This window comes from Podarcis pityusensis (genome assembly GCF_964106645.2).
Source record: "Podarcis pityusensis genome assembly, chromosome: 4".
Lineage (NCBI taxonomy): Eukaryota > Metazoa > Chordata > Lepidosauria > Squamata > Lacertidae > Podarcis > Podarcis pityusensis.
The window spans coordinates 71,713,791-71,739,895 of NC_138027.1; the positions used below are offsets into that span (position 1 = coordinate 71,713,791).

The 26,105-nt window shown below is 47.3% G+C and overlaps 2 protein-coding genes across 6 annotated transcripts in view; one reads left to right on the forward strand and one right to left on the reverse strand.

The window, feature by feature from the left end:
- Window positions 1–2,643, forward strand: part of LOC308474832 (arylsulfatase D-like) — a 26,456-nt gene extending 23,813 nt beyond the window's left edge. For 2 of the 4 annotated variants that reach the window (XM_081001354.1, XM_081001355.1), the window contains one exon: window positions 538–2,643. In XM_081001354.1, the coding sequence (XP_080857480.1) occupies window positions 538–914 (377 nt within the window). In that variant the 3' untranslated portion in view covers window positions 915–2,643. The remainder of the gene's footprint in view (window positions 1–537) is intronic. The other 2 variants (XR_013984979.1, XR_013984980.1) reach the window with 2 other exon arrangements.
- GYG2 (glycogenin 2) lies at window positions 1,092–25,019 on the reverse strand. Of its 2 annotated transcripts, none has more exons than XM_081001401.1 (10): window positions 24,851–25,019; window positions 23,568–23,692; window positions 21,180–21,321; window positions 18,408–18,582; window positions 17,336–17,498; window positions 16,425–16,551; window positions 8,027–8,249; window positions 7,451–7,579; window positions 5,209–5,313; window positions 1,092–4,333 (listed from the first exon to the last, which is right to left on the reverse strand). In XM_081001401.1, exons 2-10 carry the CDS (start codon window positions 23,572–23,574, stop codon window positions 4,172–4,174), a joined length of 1,233 nt encoding a protein of 410 aa, XP_080857527.1. In that variant the 5' UTR covers window positions 23,575–23,692; window positions 24,851–25,019; the 3' UTR covers window positions 1,092–4,171. The 2 variants fall into 2 exon arrangements, with proteins under 2 accessions (XP_080857527.1, XP_080857528.1); XM_081001402.1 differs by having other exon boundaries at window positions 23,568–23,695.
- Window positions 25,020–26,105: the final 1,086 nt, after the last annotated feature.

Sequence of the window (26,105 nt, forward strand, 5' to 3'; positions counted from 1 at the left end):
TGCAGTAGTCTCAAGTTGCAGTTATAGTTAATTAAAATAATCATATTGCTCATTAGTGGCTCATTTAGAAACTTGTAAAGAGAATTATCCAGGCCAAATATAATTTTATAAGGATTTTTATTATGCCATCCATGTTTGTGGAGTCCACATAATGAAATGAAATCATCTTAGTTCATGCATTTGATGATGGGAACTTGCAACTACTAAGCACCCTTTTCGCCTCCAGTACATTATGAAGCCAACATGCCCTCCTATTCTGCATAGATTTTGATGTCCCTGGTTTCATTTTCACCCCCATTCCCATGCCTCCTACTCCCTCCTTTTATTTTTGCAATCCCCTTTGCACCCTCATTTTCACACTCAACCCTTTCCCCCCACCCCCTTCCTCCTTACTTTTCTTGACTCCCCTTGTACATAGAACAAATCAACAAAATCTATTTGAATTATTATATTTAAACCGAATCTCCAGAGAACGTCATGTTCCATCACTTTCGCAGTTATTGTATCATGGTGTTCTTGCTTTGCTTTCCCTTCCAGGTGGTACAGTATGGAAAGTTCATTACACAACACCAATATTCACCCCCGAAGGTGCAGGAGCCTGTTATGGAAAGAGGATGTGCCCATGTTCTGGAGAAGGTGTAACACATCACGATCCTCCTCTGCTGTTTGATCTCTCAAGAGACCCATCAGAGGCCGTGCCTCTTTCACCGGACATGGAGCCCTTGTTCCACACAGTCCTAAAGCACATAGGCAGAGCTGTGGAGGAGCATCGCAGCTCCCTCACACCTGTCCCACAGCAGCTCTCTTCTGGAAACAATATGTGGAAACCATGGCTGCAGCCATGCTGTGGGACCTTCCCGTTCTGTTGGTGTGACAATGAAGAAAGTGATACCCATTCATATAAAGTGGGCTAGCAAAAAGAATCCTCTCGCAATGAAACACTGTTCTTAGTACAGACAACACGAGCCAAGACATTCTTAGCTTTCTCTCATAAAGCAGCTGGGGATCGGAAGTGGGAGGTTTTTGTTGTTGTTGGTTAGTTTCCGTGTTATACCCATATGTGCCACTTTTCCTTGTTACTGGCTTGTTTTCTTAAAAACAGGAGCCCCTCAGTGTCTCTCCATCCCTGCTTTGCTCAAACCTTAATTGAGAAGGAGCAGCTAAAATTATACAGGGAGACCTCCGTTCTCACTGTCTTGGCTTGTGTTGTCTGTACTATACTTAAAATGTGGATCAAGGAGCATCAAATGGGCAGAGAAACCCCAGGGCTGCACCAGATCTTTGCAGGATTAGATACAAAGTCTAATTACACTGGGGAACAAAAAAAAATCGTTTTCTGTTGCATGAGGTTTTTCAACTGTTCTTATAAGTTCTTTCAATGCTGATTTCAAATCTGAAATAGATTTTCATGTACATGCTATAGTTATCTTTCAATTTCCGACTTTTGCCGATATGTCATATTTACACTGGGAATAAGTGGACACTGACACGTTGATCTACCCTAACCACATGGTAAATATTGTTTTGCAAATTTAATTTTTGTAGTTTTGTAACCTAAATATTTGTATTTTTCAGATTGGACCATGGCTTCTTCAAGTAGACTGTATCCCAAGGGAATACTTTCTTTGCATACCTCCAACTGTACATAGATATACATGTCATCTTCAATGCTATACATGTCAGGTTCAATGCTATACATGTCAGGTTCAATGCTATACATGTCAGGTTCAATGCTATATAAGTCACTTACATTTATACTCATATTGTACTACTTTGGCTATGTGTTTAATAAAATATTGAATTCTTGCATTGTGAAAAACAAAGATTATGGTGAAAAGTGAAAAACATGAATTGCAAAAATAACTAGAGCTTACAGAACAAAACCAACTTCAGATATGAAATCAGCACGTCGAAATTAGGTTAGAACAACTGCAGGTGTCAATGCAACAAAAAAATTGTTCCCCAGTGTTATTCAGCATTCAGCTTCCTAAAGTTTAGCAAACTCTTTCCCTAACTGTCCCCAATATATTGAAACTTTCACACAATATTGATAGGTGCATATAAATAGACTGAGTGCCTTCTGTCCTGGGGCTGTCCAAATACATGGGAACATAAGGGCTGCACTTCATGAAGAAGGTTGCAGGTTCAATTCCTAGTGTCTCCAAGTAGGGCTGGGCATATCTCTATCTAAAACCCTGGAGAACCAGTCAGTTCTAGACAACACTGAGCTAGATGAACCAAATGTCTGACCTTAGTACAAAGCCTACGTACCTATGTACATCAAGTTCCATGGCAATTACCGTATTTTTTGCTCTATAAGACTCATTTTCTCCCTCCTAAAAAGGGGAAATGTGTGTGCGTCTTATGGAGCCAATGCAGGCTGTGCAGCTATCCCAGAAGCCAGAACAGCAAGAGGGATTGCTGCTTTCACTGCGCAGTGATCCCTCTTGCTGTTCTGGCTTCTGAGATTCAGAATTTTTTTTCTTGTTTTCCTCCTCCAAAAACTAGGTGCGTCATGTGGTCTAGTGCGTCTTATAGAGCGAAAAATACGGTATAAAACAGTACAAAAGTCCTATATTAGCACCATTGTAGAAGGTGTTTGATTCCACGTGTCAACCATCTAATAAACTATCCACCTCCTCACCTTGTAAGCTATGGTAAGCTCTGAAGAAAGATGTACTTCAATTGTTCTCAACAGAAAAAAAATTAAACAGACTTTTAGTTACCCAAGAACCAAAAACAGAAAAGAAACTTCTTTCCCCAAAACACACACATCCTGGTAATTCCTAAAAACAGAAAACTATGGCCATGGTCCATGAAATCATGGAATATACTAAAGATTCCTATAGGCTCGATGTAGCCCTATTCCGCCGCACACACACCCCCCACAAATTTGCACATATGGGCACTATGCTAGGCCTTAGGAGGAGACCAGCACTTCCAGTTCCACCCTAGCATCTTGAGGTAATTTATGCTTCAGAGTAAGCCCAACTTACAACAAGCAGGACTGGATGGGGATACAGAAAGTATACAGAGACCGCCTTAGCCATCTACTGTACTGCTTGAGAGCACACCACATGTAAATCAGGAGTGGGGAACCAGTGGCTCTCCAGAAGTTGCTATACTACAATGCCCATCATTCCTGATCATCTGGGGCTGGCTGGGGCTGATGGGATTTTGAGTCCAACAATGTCTGGAGGGCCACTAGTTCCTCAGCCCTGAGGGCAGAGGGAAGGGAGAAAGACAAGTTTACTGAACACACAGGAATCCTCTATGGATGGGTGTTAAAACACAGAGTCCGCTGTGTGTACATCAGTCCTGCCTTAGAAGTCTTTGGACTTTTTATTTCCAATATTTGTACCTGCCAAACCGTAGAATCAAAAAGGATGCATATTTGGTTCATTAGTATAAAGCCATTTTTCATGCTCTCAGATGAAGGTGAGAATATTTCATGAGGCACTATAGATCAGTAATAAAAACAGGGGGTTGTTTTTAGCAGAGTGTACAGCACCCATCTGCATGAGAGAAAGAGAAAGGGGGGGAGGGAGGGAGAGAGAGGGGGAGGGAGGGAGGGGGGAGGGAGGGAAGGAGAGAGAGAGAGAGAGAGAGAGAGAGAGAGAGAGAGAGAGAGATCTAATGGATTCCAAAGTCTTTATCATGCTTATCTATAGAAGTTGGTCCAAAACAAAAGTAAATAAATCCAAAAGCAAACAACATTGGTCCGACAAAACACACTGAGTTGCAAAAATGAATGAAGATTAAATAGCTGCAGTACCGGTAGACTGTGCAACTAGGCACTGTGGATTGTCCCACCAAAAACCACACAAAAAATATAGACGAAAGGTCCCCTGGCATTTTCAGTTAAGCATTTCTCAAGTAGCTTTACTATACAAGCCTAGAAGATGCTGCCAGGCAGAATAATCAGTACTGGCTAAGCTGACCCAATGTTCTGACTCATGTAAGGCAGTTTTATAAGCCCATTGTGTTTCATTCTCTGGAAGCAATGCATACTGTCACAATGCATACACAGGTGCATTTAGCAAGCACAACCATTTTCATGGTGCTATTTTTGTTTGCATTCCCCCCTGCAAAACAGAAAGGGCCCTGGAGATTCCACAGATGTTGTAAATGTAAACAGCAGTCGGTCCCTGTAAGCGTATACGAGCAAGATCTATAATAAAAAGGAATCTAACTTCTTTTTAATGTTTTCAAAAGCATCTTTCCCCAGATAGTCAATGTGGCCTTCCTCCCATTTTCTTCGTTCATCTTCTGCACTTAGCACCTCTGGATTTGGCTGAATACATAGCTCTGAAACAGAGCTGGTAACGTCGTCCTGCGAAAAGGGAGATCAAGAAATGCCATTTGTACCATTTTCAGGCAACACATAAAAGCCTGAAAGCTAGTTTCAAGATTCTGATAATAGTGCAAACAGTTGACTTTTCAGTGCCCAGGGCAACTAGAAGATGAGCTATATATTAATACAGAGAATAGAGTAGCTCAGGTTACTTGAGGGACATTATTACAGTGCTGTATGGGAATAGAGATGTGCACAGATTGTTTGGTCTGAGTAGCAAAACTGAAGCATTTCCCCACACTAGGATTCTAACAATGTGAGGGAGTGGAGGGGGGGTGCTCCCTAGTCCCCCACCCTCTCAGGGAGACTCCCTGTGCTATTTAGAACTTGGATCTTCTAGGGCTTGTATATGAGTAGAAATTGCACAGTAGAGAATGCTCAATGTTGCACAAGTTCAGTCCTCAAGGTATGGAAGGGATGAGTGCAAAGAGTGAAGCAGAATGTGCAGAGCCAGGCAGCAGCTCCCTGACCTCCCTCCTCACATAATTGGAATCACCTAAAGGAGCAGAGCATCTGAACAGAGCTAGTGTCTCATAGCAAATGTAAGCAAGCCATAATTTTGGCTCCCGTCCTCCAAATACTCTGCTGTCATTCCCACCATACTGGACGTGTTTCCCATTCAGACATTTTCAGGTTCTTGGCTCTTCCCTTGCTCCCAAGGCTCAGAATGCCTTCAAGTGCTTCATCCATTTCCCCTCCCCATTTCTTCTTTTAAAAACAAAACAAAATTAGCAGATCATGTCGCTATTTGTCTGTACAGATTATCTTATGAAGATGCCCATTCCAAAATCACTGCTCTCAGATCAGAATGCAGAAATAAACGTTGCCCCCAAAAGGCATATACTCATATTTACCATTTTCACAGTTTCCTGAGGAGTTGGGTTAAAAGTGGGCTCTGGAGAAGATTCACTTGGCTCAGCAATGTGGACCTCAAGACTGCCCTCAGCTTTCTGCACAGACTGATAAAAATAAAGTTCCTGTTTTACTGCTCATTCAGAAAATAAGAGATCAGTTTTTATCAGAGCCATTACGGAGCCTGGCCCATACATCATCACTTGATCAATCATTTCTTTTGAAGTAGAAGTAACTTACAGGTTCAAAATAAGCTGAAAAGAAAAACGGAATAGGAGCAACTAGCCTCTTCTGTTGTGATTCAGCTATTCAGAATATCAGTACGGTATGCCACAACCCACAGAGATGTGTAGTGACCACTAACGTGTAGTGACCACTAACTAACATCCACTCTACCCTACTTATATACAATGAATGGGTGGTATCTCACTAACTCTAGGGTTGCCATATTTCAAAAAGTGAACATCTGGACACAAAAGTTGTTGAGCTTGCCATACGGCCAGATTTTCCCAGACATTAAGGCAATTCCTGCCCAGAAACCGGGCAATGACTGAGAAATTCCAGACGTATGGCAACCCTAACTAACACAGCGATTTAAATTATAGGAAGCCAATATACACAGGGGTAAATTATGCTGGTGTAACTTACCCCTATTCCAAACTCCACTCAAGAGTGGGGTCACTGCTGGTTGAGCCAGCCCAAGCCTGGCAGAGGGAAAGCAAGCCTTTAAAAAAGAATTTGACTTACATGACCCTTTTCACCAGCATAACTTCCTTTCAGTTGCTAGATCACATGACCAAGCTGAACTGAGTTTGGAACAGGGATAAGTCTCCACCTGCCCTGTCCTCTGCTCTCCCATCCATAACATCCCTTTGCTGAGCTGGCTGAGCTGGAGTAGAAGACTTAAAATGGGGCATCTCCAGGCTGAGCCAAGACTTTAGCCAGATCAGCCAGAGATACATCTACTCCAAACTCAGTTTGTCCTGGTAGACCTTGGGTTTGTATTGCTCCCTGGCAAAGCAATCTGAAATATAGGAAACCAACTCAAGTTATGCCAAGGTAAACACTCCCATTCCAAACTCCCTTCAGCGGCAGGGCTACTGTCATTTGAGCTGGCCTGAGCCTGGCAGAGGGAAAACAAGCCTTTAAAATAGAGTTGATAAGTCATGTGACTGAGCTGAATGAAGTTTGGGGTGGGGTATTTCTCCCCTTGCCCATCCTACCACACCACTTTGGGGGGACTTAGTTTGGTCTTGGCTTACACTTCTTTGGCTGAGCCCTGGCTGAGGCAGGATGCAGGATTTCAACTGGTACAGCCTGGCTGAGCCAGAGATCCACTTGTTCCAATCCCTCATTGAGGACGTTCTTGGGTTTGGATTGCTTAAGATTCCAGCCAGAGTCACCTTAAAAAATCCTCATTTTTAAATGGGGTTCCTCAAACTTACTTAGCATGCAACATACCTGGAAGTAAATGTTCCAGTTTGCAAACTTTTTGGGAAGCCAAACGTCCGACGCGGCTTACATGGCTTCTGATTGAGTGCAGGAAGCTCCTGCGGCCAATTGGAAGCCGCGCCTTGGTTTTCAGATGTTTTCAGAAGTCGAACGGACTTCCAGAACGGATGTCGTTCGAGAACCAAGATAGGACTGCAGTTCCACTGACTGCAACATAGCATGTTGTCAAGTAAAAGTATTAAGGATCAAACTGAATATAGTTTAATAAGCCCCATCTCTGCTCTGGAAAGAAGACACAGTTCCCAAAAGTAGTCAGAAATGGAGTGCCTCACTCTGAGGCTGCGATCCTACTGGGAAGAAAACCCCAGGTGAACTCAGTGAGGTATAAGCATGCTGTTAGTATCACCAGGCTTCTATGTATTTTCCTAAATCCTTTAAGGAGATCCCTCCCCACTCAGATATGTGCATCTACAAGGCTCAAACAAGAAGCAGAAAACTGATGAGAGGAAACCAGAATCATACAAATGCTGCTGCTCTCTGTCTGATCCAAAGCCACTCATTTTAAAACAGAAAATAACATTATAGTAAGTTATTTACAATTGAAATTCTAATTTCATTGCTTTTCCAATGGAATCCCCCCCCCCCCCTCAGATTTTAAGCACACTCACGTCATATATAGTTGGGAGATAAGCTGGCACAATACTTTAAATCAATTCTAAATACTTGGAAGCATCATGAAATTTTTAGAATTAAGTTTACTGTAACTAATTAGCAGAAATAAAAAGTACTTACCTTTTTGGCAAATAACTCATCAGGTGAGCTTACAACTGTTTCAGATACATGTTCCTCATTTGCTGGCAAAGAACTGCTAATGGCAGGATTTCCTCTTTCCAATTTACTTTCATCTCCACTCAAGTTTGGCTAATAACAACAAAAATTAATGTAATTTTGGAAGTTCTTCATCCATGAAAGTTCCTATGTTTGTACTCCACGCATTTTAAATATTCTGTCTCCTTTTCCGCTACATTTCACTTTTTATTTATTTTGACAGTTGTCATTCTATTATCACTGCTAACAACTATATTATATGCAGATCGCTGTTCTAATGTAGCTCAAATTCTCCTTTAAAATGTGAATAGTTTTGCCAGGCAGGGAATGGCAATGCACATTCAAACACATATCCCAAGAAGTGCTTTAGGTGTGCCTCAGGGATGCATGGTGGTGCGGGAGGCGATGTTTGCCTATATTCCTCCCCTTTTTCTTTGAACCCACCCCTGTGGTATATAACAAAAGTTATTGCGGGTTCAAAAGCCATTTTTCACAAAGCAAGGAAACCGAACCAAAAAGCTTCCCTTCCAAAAATTTTACCTCTTCTCTCTGGATTTGTGGCTCAGAAGACTCCTGTGTTTTTTCCAGTAATGGCAATACATCAGAACTGTATGTTGTCCACCAGAGTTGAAGGAAACAGAGCTGACTGTTAGATAATGAGGATGAACCATCTTCCATCACTGTTCCTGTTTGAGGATTGTATTTATAGTTCCATGGCTTTGATGGTCCCAAGAAGTGGACTACCTTTGCATCTTTGCCAAAACTACAAAAAGGACACATGTAATCTTAAACATGAATTTATATTAAGCCCCATTTTTAAAAAAGCAGATGCAAGATGGTTCATCTCTGCCAAGGCATTGAAGAACTATTTATTTATTCATTCATTCATGGGTACGTAGTTTTTTTATTAAAAAAAAATCCAGCGACTCACAGCAATTAAAATTCAATACACAGCACCACTGCAGGAGCTAAACATAAGTGAAAATAAAACAGGCCCTGGCTTACAAACAAACAAATACATAAGTGTAGAGGAGGGAAATCAGGTTGATAATTCCAGTACTAAGATGTGAGTTGATAACAGGCATTTGCATCTAGCTGGGGCCAGAACGATCTTCCTTTGCTAGTGTTCTTGCTGAGATGGAGGTGGTGCAAGCACTCATCAGGCCTTGTTCCTCTGCTTGGTGGGAAAGGCCTCTATTGTCACACCAGCAGCAGTGCTCTTGTTGGGTGGGAGACTGAAGGCAGCTCATTGTAGCCATCTGTCATTGAACCAATGGCTGAAGTCACCCTTACCAGAAAGTGGCCTCTTGGGAAGGATATGTGCAGCCTTCCGGTGGCTAGTGACAAGGGTCAGAGTGCCCTTCCCTTCATCTCTGCAGTCATAGGCCAATGGACAGCAGGAATAATGTCCTTGCTGGTTGTGCGGAGGCGGGGGGAGAAAGTAAACTCCTTGCAAACTGCTCATTAGACAACAGGAGCATGAACTTGACAATGCACTTGGGAGGGCAAGGAAGAACTAGAAGGTGTCACCATGTTCAACATGGGAGGGGGATTTTAAATTATGGCTGGAAGCCATGGCTGATGATGAAGGCAGGATGAACAGAATGCTGTTTAGCAAGATGCCATTGTTTTGTAGTGGCCCTGGAAACACATCAGTCTCACTCATCCTGTTCCATCACCTATGGCCTCTTCTAAGTGTAAAAGGCCTTCCATTCCATTACACATCAACAAGGAGGGATTCTTGCACATTTAAAGCGAAAGCATCCCATCAGTACCTGATAGAGAATTTTTGCTCTGGTGCATAATTAGGTGTTCATAGTTTTGCATGCTTGGGTGTGCCATTGCTTCTTCCAGATTACACAAACACGGCAGTCAAACTATTCCAACCTGATCACTGGTTTTGCATAAACATAATGGTCAGAAACAGCAAGCTGAATGTTTTTGCCATATAAATAAATTCACCAGTTGATCACCAAATTTAGGACCTACATATATATACTGATAGTAATGCTATGTATGACACAAGGTGATCAGTAACTTCAGAACAGCCAATTACTGATTTCCTAAATCAGGCTTGCTTTTGAAACTGTTTTGACACATTGCAAGGCGTTGGACCAGATGATCCTCAGGGCCCTTTCCAATTCTACGATTCTACGAGAGGTTCAACACCTATATATGATCTTGGTTGTTGTCAGAGCTGCTTCCAGATCCTAGCTCACAGAGGATCACGCTAGCCAGCGATCATTAAATAAAAGTCTTTATTGAGTTACAGTTTCCATTCTCAAGCTGCTGCGTGCAACTCTATGTCTCATGGTTAGATCGGCGAAGCTCCATCTGAGTCTCCGCCCCTTGTACACCAACTTAATATCCTAGCCTTGCTCCACCTTTTCCGCCTGACTGTTCTTCTCTGGGTCCCTCTGCCCCCCGGGGTCTCTTCCTTCCGGGATTCCTCTGACGCTGACGCTGACCCCCCTGACTCTTCTCCCTCCTTTCGGCGGGCTTTAGGACCTGGCTCCCTTTCCGGGCTGCCTACTGCGCCACCTTCCTGTGCATTTGAACTTGGCACGCGCGCCCAACCTTCCACCTTCCGTCTGACCGTTTCTTCGCTCCCCGATGGAGGTGTGGCCACTCCTGACTCGTGCCCTCCCCCCTGTTGTGAGCTGCCAGCGCTTGATCCCTGGCGCCCTTCCTCTTCCCTGCTCTCTGGCGGTGACGCTGGTCCTGATTTCCAACTGCTCCCCTCTGAGTCCCCTCTGGCTCTATCTTCCTGGGGTGTCCCCCTAGGCTCCCCCCTTGCCCTGGCCACTGGTGCTCCTTTCTGTGAATCTTCTGATTCACTGGAAAGACTCAGAGATCTCGGGTCGTCGTCATCACTCATCTTTTCTTCTGCCTCCTCCCCCTCGCTCTCTGTTTCCTCCCTTGCCCTTGCCTCTGCTCCTGAACCCCTGACATCCATCCCCCCCTCGAAGCCCCCTCTTCCCCCCTCCCCTCCTTCCGGTGCGGGATCTGGGTGCTGCCGTGTCAGGGGGACGAATGTCGGATACAGTTCGCTTCCCGTGGCGGGCCGCCATCCGAAGTCTTCCGGTTCTTCCTCCCTGCTCTCGTTGACGACGGTCACCTCCGCTTCCATCTCTCTGCCGCCGTGCTCGAAACCCGGGTCGTCCCCGAAAACGTCCATGTCCGTCTCTCCCTCGTTGCCTTCTGGAGACGTTGCTCGTCCTGGACCCTCCAGCCACCTTCTGCGGAACTGCTCCTCTGGTCGATCATCCCACCAATACGAGGGTTCTGAAGCAGATCCCGAGGGTGACCCCTCCGGGGAACGGGCGTCTCGTGTCGGTTCCTCGTCCGAGTCGAACCCCCGGAACGTGCTGGCTGAAAGCGTGGGCGTGAAAAGCCAGTCGTCGAAAAAGTCTGCTGGCATTGGCCTATGTGGGAAGAGGGCATGAAACTCTTCTTTGAGCAGAGGTTCGTCTAAAGCGTAGCCCGGCACCCAGCTGTTGGCACTGGCCGGGGTGCCCTCCTTGGCGAGAAGGTATTCTACCCCCTCTTCCCCCCATCTGGAGTCCAAAATCTCCGTGACTTCGTTGATGCGCTCCTCCTGTGCCACTCCCCCTTGCCCGGTTCTCTCTCGGAGCGGACCCGGTGCCGTTCCTGGTTCCTGAAACCTGTGAGGTGCCTTGTAGGGAGTGAGCACCGATCTGTGGAACACCGGATGCATTCTGGAACCCTCCGGAAGAGCCAGCCTGAAAGCCACCGGGTTGACCTGTTCTTCGACTTGGTAGGGCCCCAGTTGTTTATGCCCTAGTTTCTTCTTCGCCAACGACCTGGCCGGCACTGCGTGGGCTGCTAACCAGACCCAGTCTCCCACATGGATCTCTTCGCCAACCCTTCTGTGTTTGTCCGCTTGTACCTTGTATGCGTGTTTAGCCAGCTCCAGGTGCCGCCGCAGCTGATCGTGGACCTCCTGCAACTCCGACGCGAACGCATCTGCTGTCTGCGGCTCCCCCTCCCCCATTCTTTCCAGTCCCGGGAAGGTTCTAGGGTGCCTCCCGTTGTTGGCGAAGAACGGCGTGACCCCCGTGGACACGTGCTTCGTGTTGTTGTAGGCGAACTCGGCGAGAGGCAGGTAATCCACCCACGTCGCAGGCTGTTGATTCGCATAACATCTCAGGTACTGCTGCATGATGGCATTGACCCGCTCCGCTTGCCCGTTGGTCTGCGGGTGTCTAGCCGACGCCAGGTTGATCTTGACGTTCAGGAAGCCCATCAGCCTCTGCCAGAAGTTTGAGATGAACTGTCGCCCTCGGTCGGACAGAATAGACCGCGGCAGACCGTGAACCTTGAACACGTGGTCTATGAACAGTTTGGCGGTTTGTTCCGCCGTGGCCACCTTCGCGCACGGAATGAAATGTGCCATCTTGGAGAACAAATCCACCACCACCAGCACAGCCGTCTTGCCCCTCGAGCTGGGCAGATCCGTGACAAAGTCCAGGGCCACTCTCTCCCATGGCTCGAACGGAGTTTGCAGCGGTTCCAGCAGTCCGGCCGGCGGTCTGTGCACTGGTTTGGACCTCTGGCAGGTGTCACACCTCGCCACGTAGTCCGCGACTTCCCCTCTCATTCCGGGCCACCAGAAGTCTCTGGCTACTAATTCCACCGTCTTCTCCTTGCCAAAGTGCCCGGCAGTGGGCGCGTCGTGCAGCTGCTGCAGTACCTTGGCGCGAAGTTCGTCTCCCGGCACGTAGATGGCCCCTTTACGGATGAGCAAACCATCTCGCAGCTGGAACTCGTCGGTCGCTGCCGTGCCCCTGTGCACCTCTGCCATCTTTGCTTGCGCGAAGGAGTCATCCTGCAACGCTCGTCGCACCGCATCCAGGTCAACTGTCGCCGCCGCGCACGCCCACACTGTCGGTGCGAAGATGTGCATGGCGGCCGCTGGCATTGCCTCCTCCAGATACTGTGGCTTACGGGAGAGAGCATCCGCCATGATGTTGGTGTCCCCCGGGACATACTCTATTCGGAAGTCGAAATTCGCAAAGAACTCAGCCCAACTTATCTGCCTCTGGTTCAGGAACTGTGCCGTGCGCCAGTGCTCTAGATTCTTGTGGTCCGTGCAGACCTGCACCGTGTGCTTGGCGCCGATCAGGAAGTGCCTCCACGCTTTGAACGCTGCATGAATGGCCAGCAACTCCCTGTCCCAGATGGTGTAGTTCTGTTCGGACTTGCTGAGCTTCCTTGAGTAAAACGCTCCCGGCCTCCAAACCCCCTGCGGGTCTTTCTGCAGCAGGACTGCTCCCACGGCTCTGTCCGAAGCGTCTGTCTCCACCCTCATCGGCCTGCTGGGGTTGACATGAAGCAGCTGCTCTTCCGACGCGAAGAGACGCTTGAGTGCCTGAAAGGACTGCTCCGCCTGCTCTGTCCAGATGAACTTCTTTTTCTTGGAGCTGAGCGTGTCCGTGATGGCCGCTGTCTGCATCGCAAAGCCTTTGATAAACTTGCGATAGAAGTTCGTGAAGCCGACAAACCGTTGGACCTCCTTCCGGTTGCGTGGGCTTTTCCAATCCAACACTGCTCGGACCTTGGCGCTGTCCATGGCGAGCCCTTTATCAGACAACTTGTAGCCCAGGAAATCCACCTCGGTCACGTCGAATTGGCACTTCTCCAGCTTGGCGTAAAGCCTATGTTGCTGTAGCCTGCTCAGCACTTCCTTGACGTGTCTGTCATGCTCCTGCTGCGATTCCGAAAAGATCAGGATGTCATCCAAGAAACAGACGCACGTCTTGTAGAGGAGCCCCGCCAACACGTGATGCATGAAAGCTTGAAAAACGTGGGAGCCATTTTGCAATCCAAAAGGCATAACTCTATATTCGTAGGTGCCCAGGGGCGTGAACATGGCTGTCTTCCACTCATCTCCTTCCCGCATGCGAATGAGGTTGTATGCCCCTCGCAGGTCCAACTTGGTGAACACTCTGCCCTTCCGTACCTTTGCGAGGAGGTCGTCGATTCGGGGCATGGGGAAGTCCGATGGCTTGGTCACACTGTTCAAGATGCGAAAGTCCACTACAAGTCTTTTTTGGGGCGTGTCCCGCTTCTTAACAAAGAATACCGGACTGCCCCCCGCTGCCTTGGACTCTCGGATGAAACTGCGCTCCAAATTATGATCTATGAACTCTTTGAGTTCCTGCAGTTCGTCCTCAGACATGGAATACAGCTTCCCTTTGGGCAGCGCCGCCCCCGGCAGCAGGTCAATTTTGCAGTCATATGGTCTGTGGGGGGGTAGCCTGTCTGCCTCCTTCTCGCAGAAAACCTCCAAAAATTCTGCGTACTTGTGGGGAACCGCTTGCAGCGTGCCTAGCTGCAGCTGTGACTCCTCTTCCCCTCCTTCCTGCCTGGGCACGATGCAGTGTTCAGCGCAAAAGGAAGAGCCGAAGGTCAGCTGCCTCTAGTACCAAGCCAGCGTTGGGCTGTGCTTGTCCAGCCAACTCATGCCCAATACAATGGGCGTGTCCGATAGTTGAGTGACATTGAAGCTGATGATTTCCCTGTGATTCCCAAGTCGCATCACCATTGGTGGCGTCTGCTTCACCACTTGCCCCCCTAGCAGCTCCCTGCCATCCACCGTGACAACCTGCAGGGGCAGCGTGGCAGGCAGCAACTGTATAGCGTGCCGGTCGACAAAGTCCTGCCCTATAAAGTCCGCATTGCTTCCGGAGTCAATGGTGATTGGCACGTCCATGGTGATTCCATTGGGCAGTTGGAGCGACGCGGTGAGCCTCACTACCGGTTTGGGCGGGAGGGGGTCCATGGGCTGTAAAATCTCTGGGGACTGCTTCACTGACACGTCTGGCTGGGCCCCAGTGCCTCTTCCTCCAACCAGACTCCGTCGTTTCCCTGCTGTGGTTGCTGCAGTTACCATTGCTGAGGCTGCAGTGTGCTTGTGGAGCCTCTGGGGACACTCTTTCGCCATATGCTGTGGATCATCGCAGATGTAACACTTCCTGTTCCCTCTAGGAGGCTTCGCTTTCACTGCTGCCGGTGCTAGGGCTCTGGCTGCTGACTGAGCCCTTGCACCTCCAACCTCCATAGGTTCCGCTCCTCCTCCTGGCGGAGGCGTGGATTGCGCACGCGCTGCTTCTCTGGGAAGGAAGGAGGAGCCCCTGGCTGGTTCGCGCCCTCCACGCCCTTCGTCCCTGCTCCACGGACGTCCTTCCAGCCGCACCCCCACCGCCTGCGCCCTCTGAACGATCTCCTGCGTGGTCCGGGGTCTCTCCCCCCTCGCAATTTCATCTTTAACCGAGCCGTGCAATCCCTCCCAAAACAGGTCTCTTACAGGAGCTGAATCTCTGTCCCATTCCAGGGCACTGACCAAAGCGAAAAAGCGGGCATGGTACTGCCTTACGCTGGCCCTCCCTTGCTTCAGTCCATGTATCTGCTGCCGAGCAAGATCCACGTCAATGCTTGATAAAAAGCACCCATCCATCGCTTTAATAAAGGCATCCGCATTTTGGAGCGCCGGATCCTTATCTCTCCACAAATTGCGCAGCCATGCTTTAGCATCTCCATGCAAATGGGACATGATGAATCCCACCTTCTCTTGCTCATCTCTAAAGTCTTTGTTCAGCAGTTGCAGTGCACACATTACATCTGCTCTAAAGTTGGGGTACTGTTGCAAATTCCCATCGAAGTGAGAGACCAGACCGCCTGTTCGTCTCCCCAACCCAATCCCCTCCGGTTTGGGTGTCAGTTGCCCTTGCTTCGTAAGCACTTCCAACCTGACCTGGAGATCCCTGTAGGCGGCAGCTGCGTCCTCCTCTCTCTTCCTGGATGCAAGAGCCTCGGCATTCAGTCGTGTCACTGCTTCTCTGAGTTCCACTATCTGCTGTTCGGCCGTCATGTTGTCTGCCGTTCGTGAGCTCGCTAGTAGGCACCCGCTTTCTCTCCTCTCCGCGAGGACGTAGATGCCCACAATTATGGGATGGAGCTTACTGTCAGAGCTGCTTCCAGATCCTAGCTCACAGAGGATCACGCTAGCCAGCGATCATTAAATAAAAGTCTTTATTGAGTTACAGTTTCCATTCTCAAGCTGCTGCGTGCAACTCTATGTCTCATGGTTAGATCGGCGAAGCTCCATCTGAGTCTCCGCCCCTTGTACACCAACTTAATATCCTAGCCTTGCTCCACCTTTTCCGCCTGACTGTTCTTCTCTGGGTCCCTCTGCCCCCCGGGGTCTCTTCCTTCCGGGATTCCTCTGACGCTGACGCTGACCCCCCTGACTCTTCTCCCTCCTTTCGGCGGGCTTTAGGACCTGGCTCCCTTTCCGGGCTGCCTACTGCGCCACCTTCCTGTGCATTTGAACTTGGCACGCGCGCCCAACCTTCCACCTTCCGTCTGACCGTTTCTTCGCTCCCCGATGGAGGTGTGGCCACTCCTGACTCGTGCCCTCCCCCCTGTTGTGAGCTGCCAGCGCTTGATCCCTGGCGCCCTTCCTCTTCCCTGCTCTCTGGCGGTGACGCTGGTCCTGATTTCCAACTGCTCCCCTCTGAGTCCCCTCTGGCTCTATCTTCCTGGGGTGTCCCCCTAGGCTCCCCCCTTGCCCTGGCCACTGGTGCTCCTTTCTGTGAATCTTCTGATTCACTGGAAAGACTCGGAGATCTCGGGTCGTCGTCATCACTCATCTTTTCTTCTGCCTCCTCCCCCTCGCTCTCTGTTTCCTCCCTTGCCCTTGCCTCTGCTCCTGAACCCCTGACAGTTGTGAACAATCTTGTGTTGCATGTGTGTACATACATCCCATTATCAGCTATGACAAAGAGAAACCTGTGAGCATATGTCTTTAGAAGATATATTTTTGCCCATGCAAGGGTCTGCCACTGAGATTTCAGCCCTAGAGTAAGGTAGACATTCACCAATGTATTATAGAGAGGTATATTTCTGTACTTACTATTGAAAAGCAGGGGCATAGGTGTAGACAACACTGCTGCTTAGATTATAGAGAAATGGCAAGTGTTTGTTAATGTCTGTTGTTGCCCAGTTGTTGAAGAAACTGTTTAACAATCCCTGATCACCTCCTAAAGTATTGAAAAGAACATATAACATAAACAATCATTTAATCTTCAAACACAAACTTACTCATGCCAAACGGTACTGACAATTGGTTTTGACCACCTGCCCAAATTTTTATTCCGAAACTGATGTTTCTCATTCCTTCTTCCCATTTTTACATGGCATGCTATATTGGGAAAAAAGACATCAGCAAGAGGAACTTGTGGGCTTCCAGCTGATGCCTGACTCCAACTTCCATTATTCCTGACAATTGACGATGCTTGCTGAGGATGATGGGAGTTGGAGTCCAGCAATATCTGGAGGACCACAAGTTCTCCATCCCTGTACATTCCTCTTTATGGAATACTAGAGCTATGAGATAACGAAAACCACAGCCAGCACTGAAAATGCCAACAGTTTATGGGGTGGATTTATTTAGCCAACTTCCCCACCCAGCAAATAGTAGCCGGTGAAGCCAAAGTGAGGAAAGGTACTTGAGACACCATGACACAATCTAATATGAACTGCTAGATGATACAGGAAATGGGGAAAGTTGTATATATGAAAGCCATTTACAGTAGCAATTGCTGTTTGACGTACTTTCCTCTCTCTTTTTGGTAGCATCTACTTCTGAACTTTCATCCTAGCTTGCCATTTCAGAGATCAGTGGCCTTACTAAAGTGTCTGCATCCATGAAAACACATTGGCTGTAATAAGGGTCCAGCTCCATCAAAAGTTCACATCGTCAAAGAACTTCACCAACGTGGACCTCACTCAAGCAGAACCAGGAAGGGGAGCGGGTGAACTTACCATCAAAGCTGCCATGTTCATTTGCAAACTGCAGGAGGAGGTTGTAGGTTTTCAAAGAAGGTTTGAAAACAAACACACCACTGTTAAAGCAGTCTGGCCAGCCAGAATCTGGAGCTGCTGAGAGTTCTTCCCGGTCAAACAGCTCGTCAATATTGCACAGTACCTAGAAAAGATGTGGCATGTTGGAATCATAGCCAATCCCCCTATTATACAAATTTCAGGGGTTCAAAACTCTTTCTTGGCAGTTTTGTCTTTATCAACTGGCTATGTCATCTCCTACCATTCACCACTCCCCTTCAGCCCCGCAATCAGCATCAATATGAACACACCAGTGTGTTGCTTCTCACATTGGAAATGATGGGAGGCACTTTAAAACGTACTACAGGACTACTAAGCATTTGTGGTTTCCCGTCTCAGTAACAGAATAGAACATTCTACACCCTAAAGTGTGTAGATATAGTTATAGATATAGATAGCTGGTGTTTTATAACTGTACTGACATTCTGCACTGAACAACAAAGTACAGATTTGCACCTACAGTGTACATATATTGTTCATATGTATGTGCTATGCACACATACCGTATTGGCCTGAATATAACCCGCACTTTCCCCCCAATTTCCGACCATGAAAAGTTAAAGTGTGGCTTATATTCATGACCTTACTGTATGCAGCCAGGAGCGCGGGGCAAACAGTGCCAGGAGCGCGGCAAAGAGGCGCCTGCCCCATGCGTAGTCCCCCGTCCCCTCCCCCAAGGCTGGGAAGGGAGAAAGTGAGGAAGGGGAAAGGCTTCCCACACCCATCCAGTATGCAGCCAGGAGCAGTGAGGAATGGAGCAGCTTATATTCAGGTATCCCCCCCCCATTTTAAAGGTGCTGCTTATATTCAGGCCAATATGGTATTTACAAACCATATTTACAAACCAATATGGTATTTACACAGATGTCAAGGATTTCCCCCAACCCACATATAAACCTCTTCCATTGAAACCCCACAACAATCAGCAAAAAGGTCGCCAGTTACTGAAAGCAACATGGCAAAACTTTCTTTTTCTAACTGGTGCTTCCCTTACCAGTGTGTCTGCATCCATGAAGACACATTTGCTATACTGAGTAAGAGTCCAGCAATGAAGTTTGGTAAAGGTTACACCCAGTTCCAGTCTCTCCAGCAAAGCCAAGTGCATAGAGTCATTGCTGTCAATTTCATTCACATCCACCACTGTGTCAAATATGGTGTTGAGGGCAGCCCTGACAAAACAAGTAAAATACAAGATTGGGAGCCTTGAGACATCTGCTTTTGCAAGAAATGCAGTGCAGGGTTTCTGACATTAAACTGAACTGAGAACAGCAGCTGGATTTTTAAAAACAAATACAGGCATCTCCACACTTACACGTGTTTGCTTTAAACTGCCAAAAGGTGCCGAAAGGGCAAAAACAGCCACAAAGAGTAGGAAAACTGCAATCCCATGAGCCTTTGCACTGACCTGGTGGAGAGTTGAAGTTTGAGAAAGGAGGTACCTCTAAATCACAGCCAAGCACTTGAGGGTACCGGTCTACCCCCCTTGTTGTCATTTCCACATCGTCCTCCAGAGATGAGGAAGACTGAGAGCCACCATTTATGCCAGTCTGGTAAGTGCAGCTGGTTTTTAAAGGGTTTTCAAGAATTTCCAGGGGTTTAGAAGATGTTTACAGGCTTTCTAAATGGTGTCCCCCACCATACGTGATTTCATGTATATATGCAATACCTGGGAACGTAACCCCCATATGAGTGGGGAGATGCCTGTAGTATCTACTAGATGCAAGATAAACAAGCAAACAAAGTCACATTAGAAATATAAGAAAGCCAAAAGCCAATATCCACTACCTATGAACTATAAGAAGCAGTTGCTGTTAACTAAGGAGCAGGAGCAAAATGTAAGGGAAACAAGTTAAAGACGCCACACAAGAACCAAAGATTACAGGTCAAAACCAATCTGACTATTTAAAATGTCAACTAATAATCAAAGTTGATCAGCTATCATAAGACTTAGAAGAATGATTCAATATCCATTTTGGTTCAAGCAACTGTCAAATGATGAGGAATACAGCTGTACCTTGGTTTTTGAACAGCTTAGTTCACGAACAATTTGGAACTCAAACGCCATAAAACCGGAAGTAGGTGTTCCGGTTTGCGAACTTTGCCTTGGAAGCCGAACGTCTGGCGTGGCTTCCACAGCTTCCAATTGGCTGCAGGATGCTCCTGCAGCCAATTGGAAGCCGCACCTTAGTCTTTGAACATTGCAGAAGTCAAACGGACTTCCGAACCGCATTGTGTTAAAAAACCAAGGTACAACTGTAACTGGGTAATGATCAATATGTAATGGAGGAACTGACTGTGTTTCCAACAGCAGGAAGCCAGATGCGTAGACCTGGAAGCTCAAAGCAGAGCATGAATGTTCTCTCCTGCTGCTTGTCTCCAGCATCTAGTAGTCTGATACAAGGACGGCTTCTGACTATCAAGTTCCACTGAGCTGTCATTTCCTCTGTTTTTATGTTCAGACATGAGTGCTGACTTTTACATAGCCAAAACGACACCATCCCTGAGCAAGGGGAGGGGGTATCAGCAGGTTCAGGAAAACCCACAACATCTGCAGAAAATATTAAGATAGAGAAAATGATCCTATCAAGGAGGGTTTCCAGTACAGCCCATTTGAAGACTAAATATTCTCAGTGGCCACAGAAAGGTAGCAGACTGTTAGGGAGGAGAGCAAGTGGAAGGAAGGCATGGCTAACACTTGGAACAGTAAACATTTTGTTGCAGGTACCATTTGGCTTAGTTAATAGCCATCAGCTGTCCTATCCTGCATCATCCAATCCTTTCTAAAGCCATTTAAACAAGTGGCTATTGGTACATCTGGCAGGAGCTAATTCCATAATTTATAGCCAAGTGCTAGACATGTCTACTCAGAAGCAAGCCCCATGGAATTCAATGGGCCTTTGTCCCAGGTAAGTGTGTATGCCTTTATTGCCCACTGGGCAAAAAAATACTTTCATCTTATCTAGTCTAAACCTACTGCCAATCGGTTTCTTTGAATAAGCCTCAGTTCTTTGTTTCTGATAGGAAGCAAAACTTCTATCTGTAGTCTTCTAAGAGACCTTCTTCTTTCCTAAACTGTAATAAATATGTTTGTGTTTCCCTACAAAATTTGTCAATAGATGGTGCTTCCGGTAAGTGAATGAAATGGGGGCTAGGAAGAAACACCACAAAAAAACCTGTTACAAATATTTGGAGAGAATATTGCCCTCTTTGGATGTTCTGTCTGAATATGGAAAGGAAGAAGGGAAAATGCATAGGGTAAGCTCCACCCTCTTGGTGATGCTATGTGCACCAGGCACACTTCCTGGCCAATGTATGACCTGTGTTTTCTGAAAGGAGCTCTCCTACTCATACACACAGTTCCCAGGAAGGAATGGAAACCCTGATTGACTGCTTACACCATCCCACACTCTAACTGAATGTTGAAATGTTAACCATATCTGTGTGTAAATTGGAGTTTGGACTTTTTATGGCTGAAAACCCATAATGCAGTTCTTTTCTTCATGCAGTCACCCAAGTAGATCAGTCTCTGCTTACAGTTCTGTGCACAAAGTGATCCAAATATAGGACCACAAGAGGAAATTTGCTTTCTAAACAAAACAAAACCTGTTTGCTCACACTTCTGGCCACACATGATTTCATTGGGAATTAAGCAACTCATTCAACACACTGCCTGCTTATTGTTATTTTGTAATCAGGGTTATGGAACAGAATTTGCATTTACATTTTGAAGATATTCAATTAATTGAATCTGAGAGCGTGTCCTCACCTCATTGCACTGGAGACTTGAGATGTAATTAGCACTGCCAGCCTTCGAGATGTTTTATGGTTCCTCAAGGACTGTCCGAGAACCAGAGCTCCGTGGCAATAAACATCATTGGTAGCAAGGGTCACAAAGGCCTGGTCTGTCACTGTAAACAAGCATTTCAGAGTGGTCCATTATGACAGCAGCCGAGAATTAGCTGGGGACCTTCTTGCCTCATCCTACCAAGCTGCAATTTCTGTAAACGTGTGTTGACTCTACAATTAGCTCTTTTGCTTACATAAACCTTTGAGAGAAACAAGTAAATAATTGCATAAGCTAGCAAGGTTTTGCTTCCTATTAGCAGATTGTATGACAACATGTCTCAGATTTTGTTTTGCCATAGTGAAAGAGACAATATAGAATTAAGCATAACACATGATGCACTTGTACATAGATTCATGCACACAGAGGCCAACCCATGCAATCTTGGTGCAACTGAAAAAGATGCAAACATATAGGGTGAGCCAGCCTATGAGTGCAAGTGATGGTATGTGAGCTTTGTATCGCACACTGTGGGGAGAGACAGGTGCCTTAATACATTTAGGACACTGACATCAGTCTATGTACACAGCAGCCATTTGTTTGTGGCCATGTGACATCTATTTATGATTTTGCCTTTATGCACCCAATGGGCATTGGGCTATTTCTGTGGACTTCAAGTACTCTGCCTTCAAATAATTATTTGCACACCCACTCAACTGTTATGGAATGCCAGTGAATTGCACAAGTTTTCTGGGACATGGGGTGTAGCATACACACAGAGTTTATGTGATGTACCAGTTTAGCTTGTCAGGCCTCATGGAGGTCCGGCTAAGCAGGTACCACATCCCATCCATACAAATTACTGCCAGTGCAGTCAGGCCTAGGCCTAAGCTATAGAAAGAGGAGACATTCTCCAAATTGCAACCCTCTCGTGATACTGTACAACCCTGTTGTACAGAAAGCAAGCGACGTGAAGAGTCTAAGTATCATTGACTCTGTTTTGCATAATACAAATTCCTCCTTGGAAATGAGCGGGTGCTAAACCTTAAAATTAGGAATCCAAACGAAACCTATAATCTCCCTGCACATTTGCAAGGAATCTTCAACTACTGCAACTGGATGTTTATTTTTGAAAACAGATGTGTTGCTCATCAAACAACACTTAGCATGTAAAGAAGGGAAATTACTTCATTACAGACTATTTCTGATTTTGCTTATGCCAGGCTACGCTCGTGCGAACGGAATAAAACTTCAGGCACAATAGAGAAACATGCAGGAATTAAAGAGGGTTGTTTATATTTACTTATGGGAAACAGGTGAACTAATAAAAATGATACAGTTTTCAGTGCTTTTTAAATAAAGGGGGGGGCCTTCATCACAAGAAGGGAGATTTCAACAAAACACCAGGAAGACCTTTCTGACAGTAAGAGCTGTTGCACAGCAGAACAGAATCTGTTAGAAGGTTGTGGATTCTCCATTGGAGGTTTTTAAGCACATGTGATCTAGTTGAGATTCCTGCATTGCAGGGGGTTGGACTAGATGACCCTTGAGGTCCCTTCCAACTCTACGATTCTATGAATACAGTGTGGTAGTTATCTGCTAGAGAAAGGGTCACAGTCCAGTGGTAGGGGTTTGCATGCAGAAGGTCACAGGTTCAATCTCTGGCTTCTCTAGATAGGACTGGGAATGTCCCCTGTCAAACCCTGGAGTCGCTGCCAGTCCGTGCAGACAATAGAGCGCTATATGGACCAATGGCCATGTTCTACATAATCTTATACAAGAGTATGTTCTACATAATCTTTTGCATACTTATTCAGAAGTAAGCCCCACTGAAATAAATGTATACAATTCTTTAAAAACCTACTGCATGTGCATATATAGAGAAAGAGTCGTTCTACATGGCTGAGATCAGAAAAGAGAAATGAAAGAATGGTACCTCGGGTTAAGAACTTAATTCGTTCTGGAGGTCTGTTCTTAACCTGAAACTGTTCTTAACCTGAAGCACCACTTTAGCAGGGCCTCCTGCTGCCGCTGCACCACCACCACACAATTTCTATTCTCATCATGAAGCAAAATTCTTAACCCGAGGTAATATTTCTGGGTTAGCGGAGTCTGTAACCTGAAGCGTATGTAACCTGAAGCGTCTGTAACCCGAGGTACCACTGTACTAAGGGTGTATTTGTGCCATGTGTACTAGGTAACAAAAGTAAGCATGCAGTAGGATTCAACCTCTTCCTTCTCACTCTCTTCTTGATGAACTGTGCCCAGTATAATGTATTCAGAATGAAAACTGCTTGGAGAAAATGCATATACTGTAGTTTCCAAAGGAGGAAACAAAGAACAGAGTAGAGAGGGGAGAAATCCACTTACCAGGCATCCTTTAAAGCCAACAGGGTAAGCTGCTAAGTAAATCCAATACTGATGGGAGAGAGAAGGGTTCCCAGCAGGCCTGTCTCACTCAACAAATCACCAGATAAGATTAGCCTCTTTCTTTCCTGCTGATGAGAGCAAGTGAATTAAAACATTCATTCACACATTTCCCAGATTGCATTTGGCCCCAGATTGCTGTGGCCTCACGACAAATCCAACCTCACTTTGAGAGACAGAAGGAAAGATGTCGGAGGGATAGGGAAAAGAAGGAACTTGATCTTTCCTACTGTTCAGGACACACCAAACTTTCCTTTGGGTGGTCGATCAAAAAAGGAAACTCAATACAAATCTTTTCAAGGCTGTGCAGAAGCACACGTGAGCACGTCTCCTTCCATTCCCTTTTATCAGCAAAAGGAGGCCCAGTTTCATGTTCCTTCCTTCACATTCCCCAGCAAAATATTGACTCTTTAATATCTGACCGTGCATTTGCAGTTGAGAGGGAGAAAAGCAGAAGGTGACCATTAACAAGGCTAAAACGAAGAATGAGTCTCGCAGCAGCCTAACAGGCCGGTGGTTTTTGGCGATCGTTTTTGTTTTCTCCGGCAAGCTCCCACTTCTTCCAACAGCACGATGCTAAAGGGACGTTCACTCCGGAGCAAGCCCGTCAAAGTTCAGCGGCATGTAACTCCGCGTGATCAGGGCTGCAACCACAGGGCCCGGTCCTCTGCACGCCTGCTTGCATGCGAGCTCAGGAGGACTTGCTTCTGAGTAGGCGCACACAGGCTAATGCCTCGGCGATCCGCTAGTCCTCAAGGTTGCCCCAAGGCTCGTAGCGCGTTTGCTATAACAGATCAAGGCAATAACAACCACCCTGTGCTGCCCCCACCTCCATCCGCCCACGAGGTGAGGGGCATGGGCGTTGCCAAGGGGGACAGGAGGGGGCAGCTGCCCCCCAATCAATGAAAATACTTAACTAAATGAGGTTCTGCCCCCGCAAAAAAGTCTGCCCCCCTAACATAAATCCCGGCTACGCCCATGGTGAAGGTAAAGGGTGCTATTAGCAGGACACAGTCCAACCTTGGGCCAGCCACTGCCTCTCAGCCGATCCTACCCCGCAGGGTTGTGGTGCAAGACACGTGCGCCATCTAGAGTTTCTTGGAGAAAGGGTATGCAATAGCCCCTTCCTGCCTCCATCATGGGAGAAATCTTGGCTCCCCCCTCCCCTCCCCTCCCGTGCAAGGACAAGGCTGCTGGGCGCCCCTCGGACCTCATTCCCCGCTTACCCTGCCGGCTCCATCCCTGCTACCACTCCACACCATGCGCGTCCCCTCCTCTGCAAGCGGCGCTGCCCTCTGCAAGTCCTCCAGGCGCCCTTGGGGGCTTCCGCGGGCAGCTCGGCCGACGCGGCGCTGCTCTCTGCCCAGTCGCCGCCGCGGCCAGCCGACGGGGCGAAAGGCAACCTGTGACGCGCCCCCGTCCCAGGCAGCGGGGGCGGGGCCTCGCGCTCATTGGCCGCCGCCGCGGCCCCGCCCCTCCCTCCGCCAAGCCAAGCAGTGCCCGGGCCCCGTCGCGGAGAGGGGCTAGCCAGGCGCGCTGCCGCGGAGCAGGAGCGAAGCGAGCTCTGCTGAAGCATCAAACAGGCTGCGTTGGGGCCGGAGCGGGGGGGGGGGGTCGATCTTCTCACGTGGAGGCTGGGAGTTGGTAAAAAGATTTATATGCCGCTGAAGAAAAAGCAGTGAGCACAGGGGTGCCAAGTTGAATAAAATAGGGGGATCGCATAATCGATCACAAGACGCGCTGCGCTGCGCACACCCTATTTGAATGGCAGTGCCCATCAACTTGGGCGGGGGGCAGCCCTTCAAATAAATTTATTTTTGTTGAAGGGGCCTCGGCCCCCAGGAGTTGGCTCCTGTGGGTGTGCAGAATCGACACAATACAAAACGACAATCAAAAGATTTTAGAAACAAGTCGACGTCATGAAATTATCCGAATAAGTCAAGATAGGGAGAGTTGGAGCGCCTGGACTCTTTGTTAGTTCGTCTTTTCTCATTCCCACCCTTAGTTAAATCGCTCTCCCTAGTCTTGCCTTCGGCGGGGACGGCCTTGTTAAAAATGATCGTTGTGAGTTGCTAGAGTTGGCACTCTTTAGGGTTCACGTGTTCTGCCTCTTGTGTGCATCAGAGAGAGAGAGACTGCGTAACACTGAGGGGGAAATTACGTGGATGGATGGGGAGGGCAGAGAGAAACTATGTTAGAGTATAAAAAACATAAAATACTTGATAACAAGAAGGGGCCATAATGCAGTCAGTGTGGCATGGTAGTTAGCGTGTTGGGCTAACCCTGGAGCACCAGGATTCAAATCTCTGCTCAGCCATGAGTCCCAGAGGGTGACCTTGCGCCTCTCTCAGTCAGTCTGCCTCTTAATCTCACTTACCTCACAGTGATGTGAGGATCAGAGGCATACCTAGGCTCCCTTGCGCCATTGGCAAGGAGATATATTGGAGCGCATGGATGGATAGTAAATGTCATAATAATAAC